The 25,302-nt window shown below is 48.6% G+C and overlaps 1 protein-coding gene across 2 annotated transcripts in view; it reads left to right on the forward strand.

The window, feature by feature from the left end:
* Positions 1–25,302, forward strand: part of BBS7 (Bardet-Biedl syndrome 7) — a 99,056-nt gene that overhangs the window by 19,626 nt on the left and 54,128 nt on the right. Inside the window, exons 6-11 of one of the 2 annotated variants that reach the window (XM_078776715.1) lie at positions 2,255–2,318; positions 3,710–3,826; positions 4,536–4,666; positions 20,634–20,718; positions 20,889–20,991; positions 21,223–21,415. In XM_078776715.1, coding sequence (XP_078632841.1) covers positions 2,255–2,318; positions 3,710–3,826; positions 4,536–4,666; positions 20,634–20,718; positions 20,889–20,991; positions 21,223–21,415 — 693 coding nt within the window. Of the gene's footprint in view, positions 1–2,254; positions 2,319–3,709; positions 3,827–4,535; positions 4,667–10,890; positions 11,849–20,633; positions 20,719–20,888; positions 20,992–21,222; positions 21,416–25,302 lie in introns of those variants that run through there. The other variant, XM_078776716.1, reaches the window with a different exon arrangement.

Consider the following 25,302-nt stretch of genomic DNA (forward strand, 5'->3'; position numbering starts at 1 on the left):
CCTCTGTCGTGCCTTTAAATAACGTCAGATGGGTTGATTCAGCCAAGGTCAGCAAAACGAGTACCAGCTTACTGGAAACAGGGGCCACTGCATCAGCGGCACAGCCCGCGCTCCCAGCAATGATTCAACCAGCAGCCAGAGGCTGCATACAAAATAATAATAATAATAAGCATGAAAAGTTAATGTTTAGGAAAGTGCTTGTGCTTCCTGTGATAAACATACAAGCTGCTCCATTAGCTTTTAACTAGTGAGAAAATAATTACATTAATGAACAAGATTATAAATAATTAAATTGATATATGTGGGAAAATTACATGCCCAGACCAGGAATCGAACCCAGGTGCTCTGGTGATACTTGCAATGAGTCATTTATTAATACTAGCAGAGCACCCGCCCCATGAGCGATCTTGTTCCAAGCATGCAACATGTTCTTCTGACACGTACTTTTATTTGGGAGGTGTATAAGCAACTGACAGCTGCCTCCATCGCTACCGAAAATAATAAAATAACCCAAGTTATGCGCATGAAACAAGTACATGCCGACTGCTTGTAATTCCAAACACCTCACTGCCCTGGAAAATGTGGGGACAGGAATACTGTACTGTAAGGGTGGGTACTTGTAAATACCTGTTCCCACCTGGCGACAGTGCGACACGATACACATTTCCATTGAGAATTTGCGTCCCTCCCTCCGCCTCACCCCCAAGACCACCAGCAAAGATAAAAACACTTCTACATACTAATTTGGGTCATGATATCCTATGTAGCAAGTCTGGATGTATTTGGTCCAGAACTGTAGGAAGAGTAGTGTGACGAACACACACCGGTCTGTGAATTATAGTAAGGATTGCTGTATTCTGCTTGTTTCTTGTCACCATTTTTTCATTATTATTAAGCTATTTGCAATTGAGACGTTTAATCTTCCTACCATCGGGCTAATTGGAGTGCCAGGCAGGTATTGGAAAAACGCGTCCTTCCACTTCCTGTGTGTGACTTTGAATTTGGCCTACCATCGCTCAGTTATCCGGGGCCATGCCTCACATGTACTAAGGTGGTGATTGAGGATTTGCACACCCGATGCACATGCCAGTATCATCAATGCCCTCACTTAGATTGCAATTATCACTGTCATTATTATTATTATTATTATTATTATTATTATTATTTTGCATGCAGCCTGTGGCTGCTAAGCTATGCTGCCGGGAGCGTGGCTGTGCCACTGATGCAGTGCCCCGTTTCCAGTTAACTGGTACTCATTTTGTCGACCTCGGAAGGATGACGGGCTGAGTCAACCCACCTAGTGTTATCCAACGACACAACAGGGACTCAAACTCAAGACCCTAAAATATTTAGCCAGACACCTTAACCGTTAAGTTCCTTATGATAAAAGGATTATACAAGGATTATATGAGGACTTGGATTATCCACTACTTAATTCATTTTGTATGAGGACTAAACCAGTATTTAAAGCTTGACATGCTGACTGATGTCTATTGAACACTTGACTTTGTGGTTAAATTATTAAAATAATTAAATTGTTATAATCTACAAAATATTAGGTGCAAGAAGGATTCTGTAAGAAAGAGATACGTCTTCCCCATGATTCTATTTGAGTAATGCTTTGGTTGAAATTTAGTATATTACTGGATAAGTGTAGCACACAACATGAAATCGTGAAAGATAGACACAATTTTATCTTTTTCCCAATGTTAAAAACATGTTTTTATCTAGCAACTCTTAATTACAACTCACAGAGTTAAAAATATAATATTTTGTATTCTTATTAACCTGGTGAAATTATTGATCCAACGTGCAATTTTGAAATTATATTGCTCATTCATCTTTAAGCGGTGAAGCCTCTTCAATATTTGGCTATGTCCTTCCTTCCATCCGTCCATCCGTCCATCAAAAATGAAGAAGAACCTTTATAACCCAGCATATTTAATTCTAAAGGGTTCTAAAGTGTAATTTTAGAGGGTTATAAATGGTAATTCTCGTGGGTAATTCTCAGGGGGTCTAAAGGGTAATTTTAAGGGGTTCGAAAGGGTAATTCTAAGGGGTTATAAAGGATGATTCTAAAGGGTTTCATTTGTTTCTAGGCTTTGCCTTTTTCATATAAAAATGCCAAACTGAGCCACTTCCTTCGGACATGGGTGCGATTTTTTTTTTCTTTTGAATAACCTGCATATAATAAATTAATCATAATTTTTCTGTATTTATGTCTCTTACAACCTCTAAACCTTGTGCTTCACAGAACTCAACTGTGCTTCACAAGGTCACTGTACCTGGGCCTCCATCTGTCCTCACTTTGTTTCAAGGTACTTTTTGGCATCTGCCTTTTACCATTTTATCCCATTAATTGTTTTCCTATAAAATGAAAGCTTGATTTTGTACCATCTTTGATAAATCAGATAGTCAATGCAATGAAATGCATACCTTTTGGCTCTTGCTCATTTGGCACATAATGGGATGCTGCTTGATGGACATTCTGTTGAGAGCTGGATGTGGATGAGGTCGAGGGGTGGTAATATGGATTGTGATATTATTTGTTGATTTGTTTTGTGGAATAGAGATATATCCCCTGCAAAAAATAATTTTCTTAGGAAGAAAATTTTTTCTTAAAATAATTGAAGCTTTCTTGAAACAAGAAAACTATGAGAATAAATTTCGAGCTGCAACAAATATTTTCTCAAACTTCCTGTTTCAAGGAACTTTTGTTATTTTTAGGAAATATTTTCTTACAAGAAAATGATTTTGCCAATGTAGGATTTAGCTCATGGAAATTTTCTTATTTCTGTGTTGGATAAGATTATTGCATAAGGAAAGTGTAGATGTTTGCAAATCCGACTATTAATTTGCAATTGGTCGCTGGCTTTGACACCAATACAATTTTTTTATTACAGAACCGAGGCATCAAAAAGAAACATATATTGAACTAGAATGCACTCACTAGAGCGCAAACCTCCGCAAGGCTGAACAGTTTATGTTTTGTATCCCACTGATGGGCTGGATCTGGATCTGGACCTGAACCAAAATCTAATCGGCTTGTTCTTATAACCTACCCAACTCATCCACCAAGTTTGATCAGAATCCGTCCACAAACTTTTGCAATGGCATGCTGATATACTCAGGATATCAAAGCAATATGTATATATCGTTTTTGGCCCCATCCCTCAATGGTGAAGAAACACCTAAAAATTATAGTACCTGAATCCGCATCTTCACAAAAATCAGTTCTGCCCTTGTCACACACCCAGCCTGTCCACCAAATTTCGTCCGAATTAGTCCAAAACTTTTTGAGATGTCCTGCTCACAGACAAACAGACAGACAGACAGACAGACAGACAGGGGTGAAAACATAACCTTCTGTGCCGTAGGTAATAAGCTTGTTATACATGATCCAGGGCATTTGACTGCCGGCAAGACACAATACACACGGGGCACCAACAATGTAACATTGGCATTGTGTTGGTTATGATGGTACATGCCATTGTCTTGGCACTTGGTGTCATAAACGGATTACAATCACTGCACACTTGTGTTATGCCAACACATTGGTCCATAATATTTGCCAAAAATAGCTGCTAGAGGGGAAGTTCCAATGCATGATAGTTTCCCCGATGTTAGCAGGGAGAAATAGAAAGTGTTTACATTTTCATCCTTTATAGTATGTAAGTAATATTACTTGTGTTTCTTGTTTTTCTTTTAGGAGGGAATGAAGAAGAGGTTTTGTATGGCACGTCCGATGGAAAGCTGGGTTTGGTACAAGTCACACCCGAAACAGGAAACCACATATGGGAAATCACAAATGAAAAAAGAAGAGGAGGTTTGTATTCCCGATAACCAATAGATATTGAGCCAAAATTATTGTTTTATTAAAAGTAAGTTTACAGTTGGCTGACGACAAGTGTGACATGTGTAAATGAAATATTGGCATTTATTGCAAGCAAGATATCTTATACAAATATTGTAATGGCATAATTTATAACTATCAAGTTTATCATTAAATTCTTAAATTAATATATTTGGGAATATTACATGCCCAGACCAGGAATCGAACCCAAGTCATCTGCAAACTGTACCAGTGCTCTGCCATCTGAGCTATCTGGGCGGCCCTGACTGAGCATAGGAGCACCGACGGGCTGAACACAAGAGGGTCTTCCTCCAATGGGGGGGTGAGGGGGGGTGGACGACAAATCCATGTCCTCTATTATAAACACCACTGGGGCATAGTGAAGCAATTAGATTCATGAAAAGGATTAAATATTGAAATTAATATGTGTGGGAAAAAATCACATGCACAGACCAGGAGCTCAGATGGCAGAGCGCTGGCACGGTTTTCCAGAGGACCTGGGTTCGATTCCCGGTCTGGGCATGTAATTTTCCCACATATATTAATTTCAATATTTAATCCTGTTCATTAATCGAATTAAATTCTAAACTATATTTTAAGGGAAGCTTCCAATCAGCTTTTAATATTTATAGCCATTTTTACAATTGAATATCACTAACAAATGATAATTATTTTTTTGTAGGCATCCTTTCCTTGGATTGCTTTGATATCCTGAGTGATGGGGTGAAGGAAGTTCTTGTGGGGAGGGATGATGGTTCCCTGGAGATGTATGCCTTTGACAGTGTTGGGAAGCCAACTCTGAAATATGAACATGTAAGTTATTCTTTTGATGCAGTTTTTCAACGTGTCAAACAAGATGCAAGCATCGTAATGTTTAGTTTTGTTTTTACATTTGATGCTTTTTTGGGGAGTGATTCAGCATGAAACTGATTGTAACACTTTTTTAGACCGATATAAGCATGCAAACAGATAAATCATACGTATGGCCACACAACTAAAACCAAAGCATAATGCCATTATATCATATATAAATAGAAACTAATAGAAAGAGATGAGTGATACAATTTTATGAGGTCCAGATTGCTTGAGATACAGTAATGTGTTTGTCTGTAAATGTGATGTAATTTGTGTAGAGACAAGCAAACATTAATATATAGGCAACGAAAGATTGTATCAACAAACTTAATTAGTGGGGATTTTGGAAGTTTAACCAAAAGGGATTTCTGCAAAAACACGTGCTGAGGAGGGTCAACGGACAGAGAGAACAGAGGGAGCAATATTGGAGAAGAGGTGATAAAAACAGAGAGACCTTGTCAAAGAAGATTCCAATAATGTTGAGAACTTTATATTCCACAGAACCCAAGGGAGACACATGTGATGCTGAGGCACCAGCCCACAGGGGAGAGCAGTATGCTGTTAAGTTGCAGACAAAGGCCTTGTAGATTGTGAGTAGCTCTGATTTTCCAAGGAAAGACTTGGATGCCGTTTGCGGCTAGCTTCAGAGGCCAACTTTGCCAGGTGGTTTGCCCAGGAGAGGTCATGGCTGATGGTGAGACCGAGAAGTTCAAGAGCCTGAACTTCTTCCAGTGGCCGACAATGGACATACGAGTAGTGTGATGTTCGGTTAGTTTAACAATTCTTCCGGAGTGACAGGGTGAGAGTGAGATTTTCCAGGATTGTAGGATACTGTTGCGGATATGAGGATTGCATTTTTTTGATTGTGTGTATTGTATTGTGGTAAATTGTTGTGTAACATTGTTTGGATATGGCCCCTCCTGCCTCCAGAGTTGTGTAAAGGTAAAAAGGGCGTCCCGGTAGTTAATTCCATGAAACACCACATTGAAGGACACGATAAGACCCTTGTTCAGTAGCTTATATCTTTATTATGTGTTTTAGAGTAAGGCCTTGTCTTCCATTAGAATGACACTCCATTGCACCAAACCAAAGAGATAGATTCCCTTCATTCCCATTCCCAAAAACCTCCATTTCCCCCTTTCGTCATTGCCAAGCCTCGATTGCCAATTACGTCCCCTCCAATTGCCGCCATTGACCACGAGGCAGGGTTGGGGAAGAAAGGCGGGTCCCCACCTCGTCAGAGAGGGGAGGCGTGAGTCAGCCCCACTCAACCAATCACGAACAAGGGGTTGGACTTGGAGAGGGTGTGGAAAGGAACAGCAAGGAGGTTCGCGAAGGTTGAGGGGCGGGGCCTATATAACCCGCCGCGGGACGTTCCCGACAGAGACATGAGATGGGCTGAGAAAGGAGAGGAGCTTTTATGAGAGATGAGCTGAGATCTGAGATGAGCTATGACAAGAGCTGAGTTGTGAGGTCCAAAAGCAGAGGTCATCCAGGGAAGTGCAAAAGCCTGCTATTCGTCACCTTGCTCACCAGCGGCAGCGTCTACAGCAGCAGCAGCAGCAGCATCCCCAGCAGCCACAACGCTCGCCAGCCATTTGGGGCCTGGACGGCGGTTTGGAGCAGGGCCGCGGAGGAACGGCGGCTGCCCAACGCGCCGATTCGTGCTGCCGAACCAATTGGATTTTCCTCTCCTTCCAGCCAATTCCTATCATCATTCCCCGTGTGAGTCGTCTTTGTTTGTTCTGTCCTGGGTAGGTAACTAAGTCTGTATAAGCTAGTAATTTGCACTGTGTTACCTGTTTTTTTCATGTCCGCTGTAAATACCCGTGACTGCTCTTTTTGCTTATGTGTGTGTATACAATAATAAACCCGGTTACTCTTCTGTACGTCTTCTTCTTCTTCCTCTTTGCATTCGTCGTCTTAGTCTTTTCCATATTGAGTAGCTGTGGTGCGATACGGCCAACGTCTGGGTGAATCGGGTTTAGTCGGGGAAAAACTGTTCGGCCGCGGCGCCTCCGCTCGGCAAACAACATCCTTAACCGCGGACCGTAACAATTGGTGTCGGGGAGTGGGATACAAGGCCCGAACCAAATTTTTAAAACATCTATAAAAAAAAAAATTTGGTCAAAATTTGGAGCTGCTGGAAATTTGTGTTGTTTTAAAGCAAAACCCGAATTTTGAAATCGCGCCATGGCTGGTCAAGGCGATCGGATGCAGGTGGGTGAGCTAGAGGAGGGGTTAGGAGTAACCCAGGATCAGAGGGACGAAGTAGAGGAGAACATTGGCAACGTGGTTGAGGGGGTATCAGGTGCACAAAATGGCGCTCTCGCGCACGAGGTTTCAGGCGCGCAAAAAGGCGCCTCGCACGAGCACGCGGTAGCCGAGCCCGCTGTATCAGCGGGCTTTAACATGCAGCCGATTGACATGCAGGCCCTCATTGCGCAGCTACAGGCAGCTGTACAGATGAGTATGGGAGACCAAATTGGAGGTTTCAAAAACAGTATGGGGGCAATGAGGGACGAAGCGAGGGCTGATAGTGAGCGATTGAGGGACGAGGTGAGGGGTACCAACGCCCAAATTGGGAAGTTAGACAATAATTTTGAGGGATTAGACAAGAAATTTGAGGGTTTAGACAATAAAATTGAGGGGTTAGACAACGGGATAAAAGAGGTGAAAAATGGGTTAACGGGGGTGGAAAATAGAATGGCTGCCCAGGAGAATCAGATAGAGGGGGTGAAAAATGGGTTAAAGGGGTTAGAAAATAGGATGGAAGGCAAATTGCGGGAAATAGGGGAGCAATCCGCCCGAGAAATTAAACAAATGGGAGAGCAGATAGAGGAGGTGAAAATCGGGGTAGAAACCAAATTGGATGCTCAGAGGGATGAATTGGGACAGATGAGGGTGGCATCTACAAAAGAGAGGGAGGAGATGAAAGAGGAGATACGACGAGGTGTAAGTGAGGAGGTCTCGGGGGTACGCGAGGAGGTAAAGCGAGGCGAAAAGTGTGTAGATAAAGAGGTGAGGAATAATACGGCTAGGTTACAGGGGGGCATAGAGGGTCTGACGAAGGGAGTAGAACAGCTGACAGTGGGACAAAAGGAACTCATGGACCAAGTGGAAAAGAACACTGCAATAATCGGGGGGTTAAAAGCGACACAAAAGGACATAAAAAATGAATTAATAGCGACACAGAAGGAATGTCAGATGGTACATGAGGGGTTGACGAAGAAGTTGGAAGAGGTGACAGAAGTAATGGAGACGAAGGACCGAGAGGTGAGGACGCACATAGAAACGGTTAAAGTGGCGTTAGAGGAAGAGAAAGAGGGGGCGCACCGGGAGATGAAGGAGGTAAAGGAAAAATTAGAGGAGGTGGAAGAAGGGGTGAGTGAAATTAAGAAGAGACGGAGGGAAACTAAAAAGGAGATAAGGGAGGAAGTGATGGAGTATGTGCAAGGTCTGTGTTCAAATCATGATGATGTGCTCACTAACCAAATAAAGAGTTTGCAGGTGGCAGAAGAGGTGCGACGACGAGGTACCGAGGTGAGTGGCGATATACGAGGAAATGTATATGATGTGAGGGGAGCTTCAGTCGGCTTGGGGGTTGATTTAGACCCCGGGTGTTCGTGAGGGACCAATGGTGAAGTGTGCGACAGGTACGGTGTGCGAAGGAGGAGGTGTGCGAGAATGTCCGACTCTGGGGTGTGTGAGGAAAAAGTGCGCGCCGAGGAGCGAGTGTGCTGTCGAGAGTGAGTCGGTCGTAGCGCGTGTGCGAGGGAGCACATGGAAGCGCGTAGTGAGGAGTGTTACAGAGGATGTAACGGAAGCATGCACGCCTGTGGTGAGTGTTACGGAGGAAGTAACGAGAGAGTGTGCGCAAGAGTGTGCGCGAGAAGGTGTGTAACGGACAGGTGCATGGGGAAAGAGTGCGCTGTCAAAAGTAAGGGAGAATGCACACCTGTGGTGAGTGTTACGGAGGAAGTAACGAGAGAGTGTGCGCAAGAGTGTGCATGAGAAAGGTGTGTAATGGACAGGTGCATGGAGAAAGAGTGCGCTGTCAAAAGTAAGGGAGAATGCACACCTGTGGTGAGTGTTACGGAGGAAGTAATGAGAGAGTGTGCGCAAGAGTGTGCGCGAGAGAGATGTGTAACGGACAGGTGCATGAGGAAAGAGTGCGCTGTCGAGAGTAAGGGTGAGTGCGCTGTCAAGAGTGGTGGTGAAAGTAGTGAGAGTGACACGGAGCGTGAGTTGGTTGTGGCAGGTGAGAGAGGATGTACACCTGGAATGGAAGGATGCACACCTGGAAGGGTAGAGCGTGTGTGGGAATGCACACTGGAATTGGTCGTGAGGCACGTGGGTGGGTGTGCGAGTGAGAGCACACCTGTGATTGTCACGGAGGAGGTGACCGAGAAGGGGGCGCGAAGAGGTGTGTTGGTGAGGTGTGCGAACGACGAGTGTGTGCAAAGGTGTTCGGTGGTCAGGTGTGTGACCAAGTCTGTAAGCAGATGAGTGTACCTGGGTGTGTAAGAGAAGGTGCAATGACGAGGAGCATGGGAACAGCTGGATGTATGAGCAAGGAAGGGGTAGCGTATGCGTGTAAGCATGCAGGTGAGGCATCGACGCCTCGACGGTAACCGGGTTAGCGGTTAGAACGACATTTAGCCGAATCGGGCCCTCGGTGCGCGTCGGGCAGCTTCGCGTGCCGCGAGGACCAGCGGGGATCCGAACCACGGCGGGTTCGAAAGGACCGCCGTACGTGATCCACGCTGGGCCGCGTTTGGAACGGCCGCATCCGTGCTCCGCTAGGCGGAACGGGCAGCCCGATAGGAAGGGTCGTCATGGCGACCCCCTTTTGTTGAGGCGTTCCGGCAGGTCAAGATCGGGCCATGGGATGGCTCTGTGCCGAGGTGGTGCGTGGGATCTCGGCCCGGGTAAACCTCCTTCCCTGCACCGAGTGCCGGACGTATCCAGCCGCCGGCACCAAACAACCCGCATTCATTGCTCGGCTTTACGAAGCCGAACTTTAGAGACGAATTGGCGCACCGAGAGGCATTAGTGAGTAGATTGTGTGACGAGAATAGTGTTTTGGACCCAAAATTAGAAAAAGGCAAAATTTGATGATTGGCAAAGGATTGGCAGTAATGATTGGCAGATGATGGGTAGTGATTGGCAAATTTTTGATTTGTTGAAATTTGATGCGCAAAATTGGTCGTGGGAGATGCCCCATGTGGTGGGATGACAACTCTACCATCCCTCACAACGCGGGGGCAAAGGAGCACTAGTTTATGGGGTTTATGGCAGTGAAAACTAGCCCGGGAGGGTTTGGATAATGTGTAGGGACCTAGAAGATGACTTTAGGTGACGTTAAGGTTAGGTAGTGACAATGACACCTGTAGTGGGGATGCAGGTAGTTTAGAGTGGATAATAATGACGAGGGAGCGCAATAGTTTAAAGGGACGACTGGGAAGCGCAAGTTCCAGAGGGGAGTAGTTAGATGAGATGATGCCGTGTGTTTGAGGATTGAAAAGGGTGTAAGGAACAGGTGTGATTGCACAGGTGTGCAACTGAACAGGTGTATGGAGCAGTGTTTGAGTGAGTAATGGTGATGTGTGTTGTGTTGACCAACTGGTCCAGGAAGAGGAGGAGAGTGCAGGTGGCACCAGGTGTGAGTGCACAGGTGTGCAACAACAGGGATGAGGAACAGGTGTATGGAATAAATGGTAGTGTGGAATATATGGAGTATTGGAATGGATGGTCGTGGAGTGAGTATGATGGAAACTGTGGAGTGGAGTGGATGGTGCGGAGGTGTGAATGGGGGAAGAGTGCACCCCCATCACGAATACCCGGGGCGGGTAGTGTAAGTGTTAGGTAGAGGGTATAGGTAAATTGTGGCTGAATATTGGCATCTGTGGTGCGAGTGGAAGAATGATGTTTGGATGGGTGCATTAGTGTTGTGGAAATGGCTGGGCGTGTAGCCTGTTAGTGTGTGTAGTTGGTTTGGGCACTCCACCACTGTGAGGATGTCGGCCAGGTGAGGCCGCAGGTGGGCTCTGGGAGCCGGTAGTTGTGGATGGGGCCCGAGGATCCGGAGGACGGACCCGGGTAGCCCAGTGCCAGAGGGCACCAAGGGGTGACAGAGCCAGAAGGGGCCTTCCCCAGTAGTTAGGTTAGGGTGAGGAGCTAGGTAAGCTCGGGTGGCAACTACAGTGGTGGAGGTGTGCAGGTGGGTAGACCTGCTGGGAGAGCTACACGTCTCAGCCCAGAAATTGTGCAAGGGCACCGGGAGATGAATCGGGGGAGTGAGACCCCAAATTGAGAAGCACCACAGTTTGGTCAATGGGAATTTGGTTTTTAAAACCACATAGAGTAAGATTGCCAATGGTTTGGCAGGGAAAGACCCCGGGTAGTGTAAAAGTGTGTTAAAGTCAATTAGAGGATAGCTAGGATTGAAGTCTCCTCGCACCATCTACATGCACTCACCTGAGGTGACAGGTACTCCACACCATGCCAGGTTGTTTTGATTATTTTTGATGCAAATATTTGGAATGTGAGACGCATCATGACGTGGGTGTGACATTGTACTTGTTGTTCCATCTCTTCCTCCTTATGAGGATTGATGATGAATTGGGTGATGGCAAATTTTGGCTGGAGGGATTGTGGAGACGAATTTGGTATGGGAAATATGGGGAAGACGTGACAGTAGTGACAAATTTGTAAATGTGTAGATTTCTGTACATATGGGGTAAGGGCAAGGGTAGTGTAGGTGACAGGGGGGTGACGTACGGTAGGGACGAGCTTTCTCACTTCGCCCTCCGTACGCATTTCACCTTGCATTGCCTTATTGATGTGTACCCTTGTGACCTTACCCCTCGCTCATCTGTCTTCCCCCCTTTTGTCTCCCACATGAGGACCTGTGCGCCATTAGGCGCCGAGGGGAGCGTGCATGAGTCCGCCATTGTGCGCCCAGAACTCCCAGAACCAGCTGTCTGCATCGATGCACCACATTATGGACCACATGTCTGTGGCCAAGCACCACTGATGGACCCCATGGGTTGGGGCATGGCCCCTCTGCTGGAACCGGCCATGAAGGCCCGAAATCTTGCTGGCGGACCTTGGCCACAGGGCACCGATGCCCCACAGGTGAACCACACTAGTCGGCCCTGTGGGCCATAAATAAAATAAATAAAAATGGACACGTTGGGTGCATTTTATTGCAAATAGGCCGCCAGCAAAGGAAAAAGACAACACCTGGAAGAAATAATAATAGCCAGCAGAGGGAGCCGAAGAGCAAGAGATCACCTGCAGGGTTCGGGGTTGTTTGGTTATTTTTATTATTGAACATTGATGAACTGTGGTGACTGCACCGGTTGGTGCCTGAGGGTGTATTGGTGCGTTTTTGGGTGCTTTCATGGTGCATTGATGCAGAGCAGACTGTCTCCCCCCCAGAAAGAACAATCACAGGTCCTGGGTTGCGTATTGTAAATAAAGTAGCGTCAATTGTAAATAATGCTCCCCACCGTCAGTGTGTAGTTTGAAGACCATTCCGCAATTCGGTTAACTGTGGGCGTGAGTCTGTTTGGCAGGGTGCAATGGAGCAGCGGGACATATTTATCTATGTTTTAAAACTGTCGCACTCAGGGTCAGGTTAAAAGTAGAGGGAACTACACCTACGCGTCACACTAAATTAAAGTTATAGGCCCGGGACGTGCCTAAGAGGAGGAGGGTGCAGTGTTGCGGATATGAGGATTGCATTTTTTTGATTGTGTGTATTGTATTGTGGTAAATTGTTGTGTAACATTGTTTGGATATGGCCCTCCTGCCTCCAGAGTTGTGTAAAGGTAAAAAGGGCGTCCCGGTAGTTAATTCCATGAAACACCACATTGAAGGACACGATAAGACCCTTGTTCAGTAGCTTATATCTTTATTATGTGTTTTAGAGTAAGGCCTTGTCTTCCATTAGAATGACACTCCATTGCACCAAACCAAAGAGATAGATTCCCTTCATTCCCATTCCCAAAAACCTCCATTTCCCCCTTTCGTCATTGCCAAGCCTCGATTGCCAATTACGTCCCCTCCAATTGCCACCATTGACCACGAGGCAGGGTTGGGGAAGAAAGGCGGGTCCCCACCTCGTCAGAGAGGGGAGGAGTGAGTCAGCCCCACTCAACCAATCACGAACAAGGGGTTGGACTTGGAGAGGGTGTGGAAAGGAACAGCAAGGAGGTTCGCGAAGGTTGAGGGGCGGGGCCTATATAACCCGCGGTGGGACGTTCCCGACAGAGACATGAGATGGGCTGAGAAAGGAGAGGAGCTTTTACGAGAGATGAGCTGAGATCTGAGATGAGCTATGACAAGAGCTGAGTTGTGAGGTCCAAAAGCAGAGGTCATCCAGGGAAGCGCTAAAGCCTGCTATTCGTCACCTTACTCGCCAGCGGCAGCGCCTACAGCAGCAGCAGCAGCAGCGTCCCCAGCAGCCACAATGCTCGCCAGCCATTTGGGGCCTGGACGGTGGTTTGGAGCAGGGCCGTGGAGGAACTGCGGCTGCCCAACGCACCAATTCGTGCTGCCGAACCAATTGGATTTTCCTCTCCTTCCAGCCAATTCCTATCATCATTCCCCGTGTGAGTCGTCTTTGTTTGTTCTGTCCTGGGTAGGTAACTAAGTCTGTATAAGCTAGTAATTTGCACTGTGTTACCTGTTTTTTTCATGTCCGCTGTAAATACCCGTGACTGCTCTTTTTGCTTATGTGTGTGTAAACAATAATAAACCCCGTTACTCTTCTGTACGTCTTCTTCTTCTTCCTCTTTGCATTCATCGTCTTAGTCTTTTCCATATTGAGTAGCTGTGGCGTGATACGGCCAACGTCTGGGTGAATCGGGTTTAGTCGGGGAAAAACTGTTCGGCCGCGGCGTCTCCGCTCGGCAAACAACATCCTTAACCGCGGACCGTAACAATACATTCCATTTATCAGATCAGAACATAATCAATTGCAGATCAACACAGAGTGATGCAACTGCAGTCTGTCTAGCAGTGGGATAGATACAGTCTGTCTAGCAGTGGGATAGATACAGTCTGTCTAACAGTGGGATAGATACAGTCTGTCTAACAGTGGGATAGATACAGTCTGTCTAGCTGTGGGATAGATACAGTCTGTCTCGCAGTGGGATAGATACAGTCTGTCTAACAGTGGGATAGATACAGTCTGTCTAGCGGTGGGATAGATACAGTCTGTCTAGCTGTGGGATAGATACAGTCTGTCTCGCAGTGGGATAGATACAGTCTGTCTAACAGTGGGATAGATACAGTCTGTCTAGCGGTGGGATAGATACAGTCTGTCTAGCAGTGGGATAGATGCCGTCTGTCTAGCAGTGGGATAGATACAGTCTGTCCAGCAGTGGGATACATACAGTCTGTCTAGCAGTGGGATAGATACAGTCTGTCTAACAGTGGGATAGATACAGTCTGTCTAGCGGTGGGATAGATACAGTCTGTCTAGCAGTGGGATAGATGCCGTCTGTCTAGCAGTGGGATAGATACAGTCTGTCTAGCAGTGGGATAGATACAGTCTGTCTAGCAGTGGGATAGATACAGTCTGTCTAGCGGTGGGATAGATACAGTCTGTCTAGCAGTGGGATAGATACAGTCTGTCTAGCGGTGGGATAGATACAGTCTGTCTAGCAGTGGGATAGATACAGTCTGTCTAGCAGTGGGATAGATACAGTCTGTCTAGCAGTGGGATAGATACAGTCTGTCTAGCAGTGGGATAGATACAGTCTGTCTATCAGTGGGATAGATACAGTCTGTCTAGCAGTGGGATAGATACAGTCTGTCTAGCAGTGGGATAGATACAGTCTGTCTAGCAGTGGGATAGATACAGTCTGTCTAGCAGTGGGATATACAGTCTGTCTAGCGGTGGGATAGATACAGTCTGTCTGGCAGTGGGATAGATACAGTCTGTCTAGCAGTGGGATAGATACAGTCTGTCTAGCGTTGGGATAGATACAGTCTGTCTAGCAGTGGGATAGATACAGTCTGTCTAGCAGTGGGATAGATACAGTCTGTCTAGCAGTGGGATAGATACAGTCTGTCTAGCAGTGGGATAGAATCAGTCTGTCTAGCAGTGGGATAGATACAGTCTGTCTAGTGGTGGGATAGATACAGTCTGTCTAGCAGTGGGATAGATACAGTCTGTCTCGCAGTGGGATAGAATCAGTCTGTCTAGCAGTGGGATAGAATCAGTCTGTCTAGCAGTGGGATAGAATCAGTCTGTCTAGCGGTGGGATATATACAGTCTGTCTAGTGGTGGGATAGATACAGTCTGTCTAGCAGTGGGATAGATACAGTCTGTCTAGCAGTGGGATAGATACAGTCTGTCTAGCAGTGGGATAGATACAGTCTGTCTAGCAGTGGGATAGAATCAGTCTGTCTAGCAGTTAGATAGATACAGTCTGTCTAGCAGTGGGATAGATACAGTCTGTCTAGCAGTGGGATAGATACAGTCTGTCTAGCTGTGGGATAGATACAGTCTGTCTAGCAGTGGGATAGATACAGTCTGCCTTGCAGTGGGATAGATACAGTCTGTCTAGCAGTGGGATAGATACAGTCTGTGTAGCAGTGGGATAGATACAGTCTGCCTAGCAGTGGGATAGATACAGTCTGTCTAGCAGTGGGATAGATACAGTCTGTCTAGCAGTGGGATAGATACAGTCTGTCTCGCAGTGGGATAGATACAGTCTGTCTAGCAGTGGGATAGATACAGTCTGTCTAGCGGTGGGATAGATACAGTCTGTCTAGCGGTGGGATAGATACAGTCTGTCTAGCAGTGGGATAGATACAGTCTGTCTAGTGGTGGGATAGATACAGTCTATCTAGCAGTGGGATAGATACAGTCTGCCTTGCAGTGGGATAGATACAGTCTGTCTAGCAGTGCGATAGATACAGTCTGTCTAGCAGTGGGATAGATACATTCTGTCTAGCAGTGCGATAGATACAGTCTGTCTAACAGTGGGATAGATACAGTCTGTCTAGCGGTGGGATAGATACAGTCTGTCTAGCAGTGGGATAGATACAGTCTGCCTTGCAGTGGGATAGATACAGTCTGTCTAGCAGTGCGATAGATACATTCTGTCTAGCAGTGGGATAGATACAGTCTGTCTAGCAGTGGGATAGATACAGTCTGTCTAGCAGTGGGATATACAGTCTGTCTAGCGGTGGGATAGATACAGTCTGTCTGGCAGTGGGATAGATACAGTCTGTCTAGCAGTGGGATAGATACAGTCTGTCTAGCGTTGGGATAGATACAGTCTGTCTAGCAGTGGGATAGATACAGTCTGTCTAGCAGTGGGATAGATACAGTCTGTCTAGCAGTGGGATAGATACAGTCTGTCTAGCAGTGGGATAGATACAGTCTGTCTAGCAGTGGGATAGAATCAGTCTGTCTAGCAGTGGGATAGATACAGTCTGTCTAGTGGTGGGATAGATACAGTCTGTCTAGCAGTGGGATAGATACAGTCTGTCTAGCAGTGGGATAGAATCAGTCTGTCTAGCAGTGGGATAGAATCAGTCTGTCTAGCAGTGGGATAGAATCAGTCTGTCTAGCGGTGGGATATATACAGTCTGTCTAGTGGTGGGATAGATACAGTCTGTCTAGCAGTGGGATAGATACAGTCTGTCTAGCAGTGGGATAGATACAGTCTGTCTAGCAGTGGGATAGATACAGTCTGTCTCGCAGTGGGATAGATACAGTCTGTCTAGCAGTGGGATAGATACAGTCTGTCTAGCTGTGGGATAGATACAGTCTGTCTAGCAGTGGGATAGATACAGTCTGCCTTGCAGTGGGATAGATACAGTCTGTCTAGCAGTGGGATAGATACAGTCTGTGTAGCAGTGGGATAGATACAGTCTGCCTAGCATTGGGATAGATACAGTCTGTCTAGCAGTGGGATAGATACAGTCTGTCTAGCAGTGGGATAGATACAGTCTGTCTCGCAGTGGGATAGATACAGTCTGTCTAGCAGTGGGATAGATACAGTCTGTCTAGCAGTGGGATAGATACAGTCTGGCTAGCAGTGGGATAGATACAGTCTGTCTAACAGTGGGATAGATACAGTCTGTCTAGCGGTGGGATAGATACAGTCTGTCTAACAGTGGGATAGATACAGTCTGTCTAGCGGTGGGATATATACAGTCTATCTAGCAGTGGGATAGATACAGTCTGCCTTGCAGTGGGATAGATACAGTCTGTCTAGCAGTGCGATAGATACAGTCTGTCTAGCAGTGGGATAGATACATTCTGTCTAGCAATGCGATAGATACAGTCTGTCTAACAGTGGGATAGATACAGTCTGTCTAGCGGTGGGATAGATACAGTCTGTCTAGCAGTGGGATAGATACAGTCTGCCTTGCAGTGGGATAGATACAGTCTGTCTAGCAGTGCGATAGATACAGTCTGTCTAGCAGTGGGATAGATACATTCTGTCTAGCAGTGGGATAGATACAGTCTGTCTAGCAGTGGGATAGATACAGTCTGTCTAACAGTGGGATAGATACAGTCTGTCTAGCAGTGGGATAGATACAGTCTGTCTAACAGTGGGATAGATACAGTCTGTCTAGCGGTGGGATAGATACAGTCTGTCTATCAGTGGGATAGATACAGTCCATCTAGCAGTGGGATAGATACAGTCTGTCTAGCAGTGGGATAGATACAGTCTGTCTAGCAGTGGGATAGATACAGTCTGTCTAGCAGTGGGATAGATACAGTCTGTCTAGCAGTGGGATAGATACAGTCTGTCTAGCAGTGGGATAGAATCAGTCTGTCTAGCAGTGGGATAGATACGGTCTGTCTAGTGGTGGGATAGATACAGTCTGTCTAGCAGTGGGATAGATACAGTCTGTCTAGCAGTGGGATAGAATCAGTCTGTCTAGCAGTGGGATAGAATCAGTCTGTCTAGCGGTGGGATATATACAGTCTGTCTAGTGGTGGGATAGATACAGTCTGTCTAGCAGTGGGATAGATACAGTCTGTCTAGCAGTGGGATAGATACAGTCTGTCTAGCAGTGGGATAGATACAGTCTGTCTAGCAGTGGGATAGAATCAGTCTGTCTAGCAGTTGGATAGATACAGTCTGTCTAGCAGTGGGATAGATACAGTCTGTCGCGCAGTGGGATAGATACAGTCTGTCTAGCTGTGGGATAGATACAGTCTGTCTAGCAGTGGGATAGATACAGTCTGCCTTGCAGTGGGATAGATACAGTCTGTCTAGCAGTGGGATAGATACAGTCTGTGTAGCAGTGGGATAGATACAGTCTGCCTAGCAGTGGGATAGATACAGTCTGTCTAGCAGTGGGATAGATACAGTCTGTCTAGCAGTGGGATAGATACAGTCTGTGTAGCAGTGGGATAGATACAGTCTGCCTAGCAGTGGGATAGATACAGTCTGTCTAGCAGTGGGATAGATACAGTCTGTCTAGCAGTGGGATAGATACAGTCTGTCTCGCAGTGGGATAGATACAGTCTGTCTAACAGTGGGATAGATATAGTCTGTCTAGCGGTGGGATAGATACAGTCTGTCTAGCGGTGGGATAGATACAGTCTGTCTAGCGGTGGGATAGATACAGTCTGTCTAACAGTGGGATAGATACAGTCTGTCTAGCGGTGGGATAGATACAGTCTGTCCAGCGGTGGGATAGATACAGTCTGTCCAGCAGTGGGATAGATACAGTCTGTCTAACAGTGGGATAGATACAGTCTGCCTTGCAGTGGGATAGATACAGTCTGTCTAGCAGTGGGATAGATACAGTCTGTGTAGCAGTGGGATAGATACAGTCTGCCTAGCAGTGGGATAGATACAGTCTGTCTAGCAGTGGGATAGATACAGTCTGTCTAGCAGTGGGATAGATACAGTCTGTGTAGCAGTGGGATAGATACAGTCTGCCTAGCAGTGGGATAGATACAGTCTGTCTAGCAGTGGGATAGATACAGTCTGTCTAGCAGTGGGATAGATACAGTCTGTCTCGCAGTGGGATAGATACAGTCTGTCTAACAGTGGGATAGATATAGTCTGTCTAGCGGTGGGATAGATACATTCTGTCTAGCGGTGGGATAGATACAGTCTGTCTAGCGGTGGGATAGATACAGTCTGTCTAACAGTGGGATAGATACAGTCTGTCTAGCGGTGGGATAGATACAGTCTGTCCAGCGGTGGGATAGATACAGTCTGTCCAGCAGTGGGATAGATACAGTCTGTCTAACAGTGGGATAGATACAGTCTGTCCAGCAGTGTGTACGACAGAATGCAGAGACCTCTGCAGAAAGGAAGAGAGGGTTTCCAGAGCAATGAAGAGGTCATTTTTCGAGAGCATCCGACCATACTCAGTGGCGTAATGATTAGAGCATCTGCTTCCTTGCTTGATGCTCAGCATTTAAAAAGGATAGAGCACAGACAAACAAACCATAGGTTGGCAATCATAGCACAGACTGTGAAAGGCCGAATGGTCTCCTCCTGCGTTGACGTTCCTTAAAAGGGAACTCATATTATTATCATTCAATTAATATTATTGTTATTATTAGTACTAGGGCATGCCCGTACTATATATATGCCCGTACTATATATCTATCTAAAATTATATCCCCCCCCTCTATTTACATGAAATGGTTTGGTCCATTCGCAACGCCAAAGCGAACGGCGAACGGCTTGCGAGTACAGTGACAATCCCCCCCCTCTATTTACATGAAATGGTTTCGTCCATTCGCAACGACCACAGAACCCCCCCCTCTATTTACATGGAATGGTTTGGTCCATTCGCAACGCCGGCACACGCGATCGTTCGCTGCTCTCTGATTGGTTGAATCGTTTTTTGTACATAGCTCGGTAAGTAATTGTCCGATTAATATGAAACCTTGAAAAGGCACATCCTCGGGTCCCCAGCAATATACCTGGCAAGTTAAAAGTATATCGGACCCGTGGTTGTCGAGAAACAGCGGTCACAGACAGACAAACGTACAAACGTACAAACGTACAGAGATTACTGGAATTATAGATAGATAAGAGATGAGGAACAAGACTGGGCCCAACACACTGCCTTGGGGAACCCCAGCCTCCACTGGGAGAAGAGAGGATAGGCTTCCATTGATGGCGACATGTTAACTGCATGGGGGATGTGGGGAGGGAGGACAGGGGGTGGAGAGGAGTCAGACATTAAGGTGGTCTTGATTGCCATTGACAGAGAGCTTGGCAAGTTAAGTCGGATGCCAGAATGATGAATGACTGAGATATGTCAAAAGAGACGGTCTTGACCTCTATTGAAATTTAGAGCGTCCAACCTTTGCTGAGCGAGTAGCAGAAACATGTCCAGTCCAGAGTTGAGTGACCGGGACAGAATTCAAACTGATGGTCAAAGGTCAGGCTGGTTGAAAACAGAAATGACGATATCAGCAGCAATGATGGATTCCATGACTTAGCTTGTAATTGGAAGTAAGCTCACTGGTTTGTACTTGAGAGGATCATTTTGATCTGCAGTTGATAGTAGATTTACCACGAGTAGAGAGATATCGTAACAGAAGATGCATCACCAAAATAAACCATCAATTCTAGAGAAATTTGAACTTCCTTCGGCTTACTGACTGCTGATTCAATAACCATCTGGATCATCCCCGAGGAACGATAAATAAGAGAGAATGTGAGAAAGAGAAACCTCCAATTCTTTGTGAGCATTTGAACCAAAGATTTGCAGTTTGGTGATGACCTATTTTATACTTGGAGAAGGAGATTGGATGGGGACTGGGGTAACAGTATATAGCACAACCTCGATTTTGCTAGAAGCTAGGGGAAGATCTGTATATTATTATAGACTTGATAAGTATATTGTATACGCCTTCATCTTCATAATTGGTAGAAACTATGTGCTCTATCTATAATTTATCCAGGTTTTGGCTGAAAGTGTCACCTCAATTCAAGGAGGATGTGTGGGCAAGGCTGGATACAATGAAATAGTGGCTTCTACTTATGCAGGTACAATGCACCTCGAGTTCTCTGGTTTCCTCGACCTTCAGCGGTCAATTACAAAGGAAGAAAATACTGATATTGACAGAGAGAGAGAGAGAGCGCACGAGAGACGATGAGAGACTAACATGTTCCACGTCTTTGTCATCCTTTCTTCAAACCTTTCTTCACCTGAACAGGCTGGGTGCTGGGCATGACAACGGAGCCATTACTTCGAGAAGCTGGGCCTGGAGATGAGGTGCATATCAACAAAGAGACAGAAGCCAAGCTGATAAAGTTGCGGTAATGCCTACAAAGTCTTGCCTGGCCATGATACACATTATACACTGCAGCTCTTGCTACCTTGTAATTCAAAAATAAGATGATAAATATGACAGAAAATTGCACATGTATAGCTTTTACACCAGCAATATAAATATTGAACACAGTATAGAAATTATTTAAAGCTTTTTATGAAAGTGACAATATTTTGATATTGATTCTCCTCTGGTTAATTGCTTCCCTTCTGCATAGGACAGAGCTGGATGAATTACAGGCGAAAGTGCTCCAGGAACGTGAGCGTTACCAGCAAAGCTCAATATCAGATGCCACACTATCATCCATTCCACCATTCTCAATTCGAGACAAGTTTGTGCTCTGCTCGGAGGATGCCACCTACATACTGGGCATCGAAGTCCAGACGGCAATTGACCATGTCTTGCTGCAGGTAAAGTAGTCTTCTTTTAGAGATTACATTCTATGGACTACTTTTTCTATCTAATATCTATTATAGTGGGACTTCCCATCCTAATCCTGACCACAAAGTGTGAAACATAGGGCTGGCAGGATTGCCGAGAGGTACGCACTCGCCTCTTAGCTGTCCAGCCAGGGCATCAGTTGACCGGCATTAGTTGGTGGACGCTAAAGACCACACGGTGTCCTTCTCAAAGAGTAGGCGACCTATCGCCGGCACAATGAACAAATTCCAAATTCCTGCTCTAACCTACAGAGAGTGTTGCATCAGCAGCACAGCGATGCGCTCAGCCACAATGATGCGACCCCACAGCCTTGTGCTGCATACGAAAGAAGAAGAAGAAGAAGTGTGAAACAATAGCATACCACCTTGCCGACCACACACTTTGATGAATGTGATAGTGGATAAAATCACATCAATTATCAAGTTTAATACAGCACCAGAAAACGAGTAATGTGAGAGCAGAATTACTCTCATCCTTCACCTGAGTGTAAGATAAACTAGAACGCCACTCAGTAGAGCGCATACTCCCGCCGTGGGTCAAGTTGGAATAGTACAATTTCACAAAAGTTTGAGGGAGTAGTTCAGTGACAACACAAGACAAGACAACACAAGACAGACACTGCACAGATATACATTTAGAATATATAGAAGATTGAAGCGCGGTGCTACGCGCGCTTACTTGTACAACAAGAAGGAAGCGGACAACGCTGTAAGTTTAAGAGTCTTTATTATAAGAGCTCAACTGTAGCACTGGAGTGCTCCGGGCTGCGCGCCCGGTGTATATCCCGCGGCCACGCCTACCCCTCGGGCGTGGCCGCCACCCACTTGGTGCGTGAAATGATGCCCTCACGCCAGTGAGCTTTCGTGTCCGCCACACGCGCCCCCCCCCCCAGAATTCCCGCGCACCTGGAGGGCCAGTTTGCGGGGCATAATGGATGACCCGGCCGAAGCGCCCTCTGGCGACCGGCGGCGTCCGGGGTGCAGGGATGCCAGCTGGGATGCCTCCGGCTGCACCCGGGATGGGTGCAGGACCGGGGGGCGGCATGCCGGCGGGCCTGGGCGGTGCCGGGGGTCAGCCCGCAGGGGGGCGGCCCCGACGCGGGGGCCGAGCCACCGGCGGTGGGTGGTCCACGTCGAGGTGGGCCGGTTTGAGGCGATCCACCGAGACGCGGTCGGGAGTACCGCCGATGTCCAAGGTGAAATGTTTCACCCCGGTCTCCAGCACGTGGAAAGGCCCGTCGTACGGGGGCCGCAGTGGTGTCCGGTGGGCGTCGTGCCGGACGAAGACGTACTCCGCGGTGCGAAGCTCCGGGGCGACGTGCGTAGGCGGGTGCCCGTGGTGCGCCGTCGGCACCGGGGCGAACCTCCGGGCTGTCTCCTGCAGCGCGGAGCGCTCCTGCGCCGCGGACCATGGTGCCGTGGGGTCGGGGAGGAACTCGCCCGGCACCCGCAGCGGTTGTCCGAAGACCAACTTCGCCGCGGATGCGCGCAGGTCGTCCTTGGGCGCCGTCCGGAGGCCCAGCAGGACCCAGGGGAGCCTGTCGACCCAGCCGCCGTCGCGGAGGGTGGCCCTGAGCGCGGCCTTCAATGAGCGGTGGAACCGCTCGCACAGGCTGTTGGCCTGGGGGTGGTAGGCCGTGGTTCGGTGCAGCTGGACCCCGAGCCCCCGCGCGACCGCCCCCCAGAGCTCCGAGGTGAACTGGGGGCCGCGGTCGGACCAGATGTCCGAGGGGGCGCCGAACCGGGCGACCCAGGTGGCGATGAACGCCTGTGCGACGTCCGCCGCCGTCGTCGCCGCCAAAGGCACGGCCTCCGGCCACCGGGTGGTGCGGTCCACCATTGTCAGGACGTGGGTGAAACCCCGCGAGGGGGGCAGAGGTCCCACCAGGTCCACGTGTACGTGGTCGAACCTTCGTTCCGGCACCGTGAACGGGGCCAATGGGGCCTGGGTGTGCCGGTGCACCTTCGCGCGCTGGCACGCGAGGCACGTCCTGGTCCAGCCGCGGACGGCCTTCCGGAGGCCATGCCAGACAAACTTATCGGTGACCAACCTCTGGGAGGCCTTCGTGCCCGGGTGGGATAGGCCGTGGATGGCGTCAAAAACCTGGCGCTGCCAGCCCACGGGCACGATGGGGCGAGGCCGCCCGAGGGAGACGTCGCACAAGAGGGCCGCGCCGTCGAACGGCACCTCGGTGACGCAGAGGCCCGTGACGGCGGTCCGCAAGGCCTGGACGCTGTGGTCGGCGGCCTGGTCCGCCGCCATTCGGGCATAGTCGATGCCAAGGTGGACTGCGTGGGCGACGGACCGGGAAAGGCAATCCGCCACCGGGTTGTCCTTCCCCGCGACGTGCCTGATGTCCGTCGTATATTCGGACACGGCCGAGAGGTGACGCTCCTGCCGGGCCGACCACGGCTCGGCGACCTTGCCCATCGCGAAGACCAGTGGCTTGTGGTCGACGAAGGACGTGAACGCACGGCCCTCGAGCAGATGGCGGAAGTGCCTGACCGCCAGGTGAAGCCCGTGCAACTCGCGGTCGAAGGTACTATAGCGGCGTTCGGGCGGGCGAAGCTGCCGGCTGAAGAACGCCAGCGGTTGCCAAGCACCACGCACCCATTGCTCGTGCACCGCGCCCACCGCGTAGTCCGAGGCGTCGGTGGTGAGGGCGATCGGTGCATCGGGCGCCGGGTGCGCGAGCATGGTGGCGTTAGCCAAGGCGAGCTTCGCGCCCGCGAACGCCGCGTCCATCTGCTCGGTCCAGGTAACGTCACCTTTGCCCGGCTTCCCTCGGAGGGCCTCGTGCAAGGGGCGCAGGAGCTGAGCAATGCGGGGCAGGAACCGATGGTAAAAGTTTACCATGCCCAGGAACTCCTGGAGCCCCTTGATCGTGCGGGGGCGTGGAAACCCCTTCACCGCCTCCACCTTGGCCGGTAGGCGGACGGCCCTGTGCCTGGTGACGCGGTGCCCCAAAAGGTCGATGTCGGCGACGCCGAACCGGCACTTGGCGGGGTTCACGATGAGGCCATGCTGGCCCAGACGTTCGAAGAGCGTGCGGAGATGGTGAAGGTGCTCTTCGCGGGACGCGCTGGCAACGGGGATGTCGTCCAGGTAGACGTACACGAAATCCAAGTCGCACAAGACGCTGTCCATTAGTCGCTGGAACGCCTGAGCCGTATTCTTCAAACCGAAGGGCATCCGAAGAAATTCGAAAAGACCGAATGGCGTGATGACCGCCGTCTTTGGGATGTCCTCCGGCCTGACGGGGACCTGATGGTAGCCGCGTATGAGGTCCACCTTCGAAAAGAAGGACATGCCCGCCAACCGGGCGGAGAAGTCCTGGATGTGGGGGACGGGGTAGCGGTCGGGGGTGGTGGCGTCGTTGAGGCGCCGGTAGTCCCCGCACGGTCGCCATCCCCCGCCGGGCTTTGGCACGATGTGAAGCGGCGACGCCCAAGCACTCTCGGAGCGCCGCACGATGCCGAGCCGCTTCAGCGTAGCGAACTCCGCTTTAGCTACCGCGAGCTTCGTCGGCTCGAGGCAGCGTGCCCGGGCGTAGACCGGTGGCCCGGCGGTGGGGATGTGGTGTTCCACCCCGTGCTTGACGGCCCCCGCCGAGAAGGTGGGCCGCGTAAGGGCCGGGAAGCTGGCGAGGAGGCGGGTGAAGTCGTCCGCTGCTGGAAGCGTACAAACTAACCTCGCCGGGACCGAACCGCTCAGCAAGCCACTTGGTGAGCCGCTCGGTGAGCCGCTCAACGAGCTGCTCAGTGCGCAAGCAAGCGAGCTTAACGTTTCAGCCTGGATGAGACGTCTGTTCTTCACATCGACCAACAACCCGTGTGCACAGAGGAAGTCCGCACCG

Source organism: Myxine glutinosa, chromosome 4, assembly GCF_964187855.1.
Source record: "Myxine glutinosa chromosome 4, kmMyxGlut1.1, whole genome shotgun sequence".
NCBI classification, from domain to species: domain Eukaryota; kingdom Metazoa; phylum Chordata; class Myxini; order Myxiniformes; family Myxinidae; genus Myxine; species Myxine glutinosa.